Source organism: Triticum urartu, chromosome 2 (genome assembly GCF_003073215.2).
Source record: "Triticum urartu cultivar G1812 chromosome 2, Tu2.1, whole genome shotgun sequence".
NCBI classification, from domain to species: Eukaryota; Viridiplantae; Streptophyta; class Magnoliopsida; order Poales; family Poaceae; genus Triticum; species Triticum urartu.
The window spans coordinates 452,301,699-452,305,959 of NC_053023.1; the positions used below are offsets into that span (position 1 = coordinate 452,301,699).

The window sequence follows — 4,261 nt, forward strand, 5'->3', positions numbered from 1 at the left end:
CGTTGTTGGTCTCCGACTTATGGACAGGTTCATAACCTGAGAGGATTTTGTATTTCATGACCTGTGATCGGTTGGCTGGCCGTGGCCTATTTACTTGTGAGTTGTTAAATTATGTACGAAACTTTAGGTGTAATCGTTGTGAAATTCCACGAAGGGGTTGTTAATTCTCTCCACGTAGGTAAGCATGAAAACCTGGCGTGGTCAGGGGAGCAACTCAAAAATAATAAAAAGACAGTGGAGCAGGCAAATCCAACCCTTTTGATTAACGAAACCCAGATGTTCTGATCACATTGCTAACCAACGAAATGATTGAACTAGACAGTGAGCCAAATGCTTGCCTATGGCAAGGCAGAATTCAGAGTGGTGAACCAACACGTTTCAGGGTTCAGGACGCACTGTTAGCTAGCATGTTCCTCCTTGATCTCGTCGGCGCGGACGACAGCCACCACGTCGCCGTGATCATCGCGGCTGTCACCGGTGTCGTTGGAGCAGTGGACGCCCTTCTTGGATGGCCTGCAGCCTGGCCCGGCGGGGTACTTGCGAGCGTTGAGGTCGATCTTGCGCAGCGCGGCCTTGCCCAGGTCAACACCGCACATGTCCGAGAGGCGGACGAGGTAGAGGAGCACGTCGGCGAGCTCCTCACCGAGGTGCTCCGTCTCCCTCTCTTCCCACCCGGGCAGCCCCTTGGGCACCTCCCCTTTCCACTGGAATATCTCAGAGAGCTCCCCCACCTCACCCACCTGCCACCCACAACGTATCACAAACCACATTACACCACCGGACATGATCAGAAGAGGCAGATGAGCTACAGGTGCATATAAAGTAGCTACAGCCTACAGACTTCCAACATTTGCCTTTTCTATTGGCAGCACAAATGTTGGCAAAACAGGGCAGTAGTAGTACTATACTAGTACAGTATGAAAAAAGGATCCCTGCTTTACTGAATCTTAGTTTTGCCTTCATATAAGCAAGAGCAAACAAACAAAACAAGTAGTCCAATATTATCATGATTATTACTTATGGGTTCATAATACGAAACAAACAGAGGACATTTCAACACGATGGGTGACGTTACCATACCTATTACAAACCTCTGTTTATATCATGATATAAGTGGTTTTGGAAGGTACACATTATATGGAATTTGCGAGCAATTGTGCAGTTGCTCCGCTTATTGTAGATGTTAATAACAAGTTTATAAAGTTTCATTTAAAACAAAGCTAATATGCAGAGTAAAATAAAAATGAAGGGAGTGTTTGGGTAGGTCAAAGGAATACAGGGTTATTATAACTTCAGGTGTGTTTTCTGTGACAGTAAAAACATGAGCAAGCCAAATTTCAACAACTGATCCTCCCCAGAAGTCAAAATAAAGAGCTGACCATCCTTGAGAATGTAAAAGGAGACTAGAAAGAGTCGCAGAAGCAGCAAAAAAGTTTGCCCAAAAGAAGACAAATCTTTACAATTAATGATTTCCTTCCTCATGGAATAGGAAAGAAAAATCATGCCCATTATTTGCTATTCCTAGAACTATAGTAAAAAACAGATCAAAGGCAGAAGGATAAAAGTAAAAAAAAAGCAGATCAAACGCAGAAGGATAAAAACAGCTACAAACAATAAGGATCATAAAGAATAAGATCCCCAACAGCAATTCACCGTGCCCCCAGTTGAATCTACAAGGACAAAGAAAAAAGCTAAATAACCAAGATAGGTTCAGAGGGGAGATATCAAGAAAGGAGTCAGAGGGGCGGACCAGAGCAAGCAGGAGGTTCCTCGGGCTGTGGTACTTCTCCCAGTCCCTCTCCCTGGCGAAGTCGGCCATCTTCTTCCTCAGCTCCTCCAGGGTCACCGCCGCCGCCGCCGCCGCCGCCGCGTCGCCACCCTTGCCCGTCTCCTTCAACTTAACAGCATTCATCGTCTCCGTAACACACACTCGCGCACACGGTAAAGACTTGCAGAGGCTGTGACAGTAGAATAGGGAGAAGACGAGGCGGCTTTATATTTGGTACCGGAGGAGAGAGGACGACAAGGGGAAGGGGACAGCCGGAGGAGCAACCCTAGATATGTTTATTTGGGGCGATTTGATAATTTGTCATCCCTTACTTTCCCTTTTCACAATTTGCCACCCATTGTCTCAATAACGAGCGGGCCCGGATCTCACCTGTCATTTTAGTAGGGGGAGGGGGGGGGGGAATTATTAAAGAGGAAGGTAAGGGATGGCAAATTATCAAATTTGCCGTTTATTTGGGGCTAGAAAGCAGAATGGTGCGCGAATTTAGTTCCGCCGGGTCCGGGCTCCGCTCGAGTGAAAAGCACGGTTCCGAGGAATTGAATGTACATACGATCTGTGACAACAGGTGCATCAAATCAAACTCATAAACCTGTATTTGGCACGATGATGCCTCTAGCTTTGTTCTGCAGTTCTTGTTGAAGGATGTAAACATTTTTTGAAGTAATAAAATGTGTCATGATGGTTTTTTCTAAAAAAGAAAATTTAGGACGCTGATAACTACCACATGTGTGGTGTATCGGGTGGTTGTGCCGCACGGCTCGTGTGGCATGGAGAAGAACCCGCCCGCACAACCGCGTCCGGGCGCGCACAACCACACCTCGCATGTCCGGTGTGTGGCAAAACCGCCCACACGTCCGGGCCAGACGACCGCGCTGCCCGCACGACCCAGCACGCCAGCCGTCTCAGGCTCTTTCCGATCCCTAGTCCGCCATGCCGCCATTGTATCCCACCTCTCGATCCCCTTTTTTCGATAAAGGGTGGATTTTATTAGCTCAAAGAGGAGCATCAAGAGGATACAAACCCAAAGAGCACACACCCGGCCTCTGCATAGATAGGATGCACACAGCCAACACCAGCACACGCACACCAAAAAACACGCCAGATAGCAAAGTCATATAAGACCAAAGCTATGTGTAGGTGAGTAAAAGAAAAACCCGAAGCGACCAGATCCACGATCGGCAAACTATACCAAGGACCATATCCGCACCTCTCGATCCCCTACCTCCATCGTCTTCCTTCTCTGGTTGCCATGGCAACCAGTGAGGATCCCTAGCGCCTTCCCATCGCTAACCACCACCCCCCTCCCACCCCAACCCCGCCGTCCCAAGACGACGAGCTAAAATAGGTGGATCTCCGATCTCCTTCTGTTTCTCGACCTTCTTCTGCCACGAAATATGAAATTGCAAATTTGCCTACGAAGATGGCGACTGGATCAACGCTATCAGGGCAAAACACCCCACGAATTTGTGTGTCCTTGCATTTGCCCACCAAACATATGCCAGATCTGCCATATACTATGCTAGAGTTGTGCCAAGCTTCTGGGTTGTCTTGGTGCGAGTAGTTGGTAATAGAGCATGCGTAGGAATCACTATAAATAGGGAGAGAAAGGAAGTTTTGGCATAGGGAGGGAGGAAAAATAATTGCCACTTGTATCTAACGTCAATTGCCATCTATCGTTGTCCGTAGTTGCCACCATGTTATCTTATTGCTTGCCATCCTATTTTGTTGTCTGCTGCCATCGCTTCAAAATGATAGCTGGCATCCAGAATTCGGAAAAGAGAATGGATGTGCATGTTCTACTTGCCATGAGGTGTTGGTTGCATACGCAAGAAATATTATGAGATTGCCATGTTATCTTCTACGTGCAAACAATAAGAATGCTTTTTGCGGATTGTTGATGTGTTCGTATTCATGCAGTGACTAAAAACACAGTGGCAGAAAAGAAAGCAGAAGAATGAATCACGAAGATGGCACTGATCCTTGGCTTTCTCAAAGGCCGGAAACGCCACCTTGGGATGCAGCAGAGTACAATCAACTCATTTCTTCAGGGCCATTGCTGCCACTACTAGAGCACTACGCGGGCATCGGTACGATGCATGACAAACAAAAAAGAAACAGTTGCCATGTTCATGACAATGAAGATGTCATTCTACTTATGTCCTACAAACTAATTTTTAGCAGGTTCTTATGACCAAACCACAATCAGGGGGCAGCATGGCAAGTTTCGTCACAGGGCGCTAACGCTGAGAAATGTACGGGCAACCAACTTCATTTAGCTAATGTGGCACATCAAAGTAACGCATACGAAAAAGAAACTTACTGTTGTGGATATGAAATTAAACTTGCAAGGATGGCAAAAGACTCACGAGTTATGTCGGAAAAATTTAGGACCTTCATGCAGCACGTGGCATCAGGCGCAACTATGTACCTGCCATCAATGCCGTACACGGGTGAGTGCATGCAAGTGAAGTT

The 4,261-nt window shown here is 46.9% G+C and overlaps 1 protein-coding gene across 1 annotated transcript; it reads right to left on the bottom strand.

Annotated features, from left to right (window-relative positions):
• Positions 1–235: 235 nt before the first annotated feature.
• Positions 236–2,043, bottom strand: LOC125541660 (dCTP pyrophosphatase 1-like). Its single transcript, XM_048705008.1, has 2 exons — positions 1,751–2,043; positions 236–740 (listed from the first exon to the last, which is right to left on the bottom strand). The coding sequence occupies exons 1-2, from the start codon at positions 1,910–1,912 to the stop codon at positions 399–401; spliced, it is 504 nt and encodes a 167-aa protein (XP_048560965.1). The 5' UTR covers positions 1,913–2,043; the 3' UTR covers positions 236–398.
• Positions 2,044–4,261: the final 2,218 nt, after the last annotated feature.

Bases quoted from the DNA above. Each gene is read 5' to 3' on its own strand.
- LOC125541660 (XM_048705008.1), bottom strand. From the start codon at position 1,912: ATGAATGCTGTTAAGTTGAAGGAGACGGGCAAGGGTGGCGACGCGGCG. The intron at 741-1,750 runs GTCCGCCCCTCT...TGTGGGTGGCAG, and splicing joins GGAACCTCCTGCTTGCTCTG to GTGGGTGAGGTGGGGGAGCT.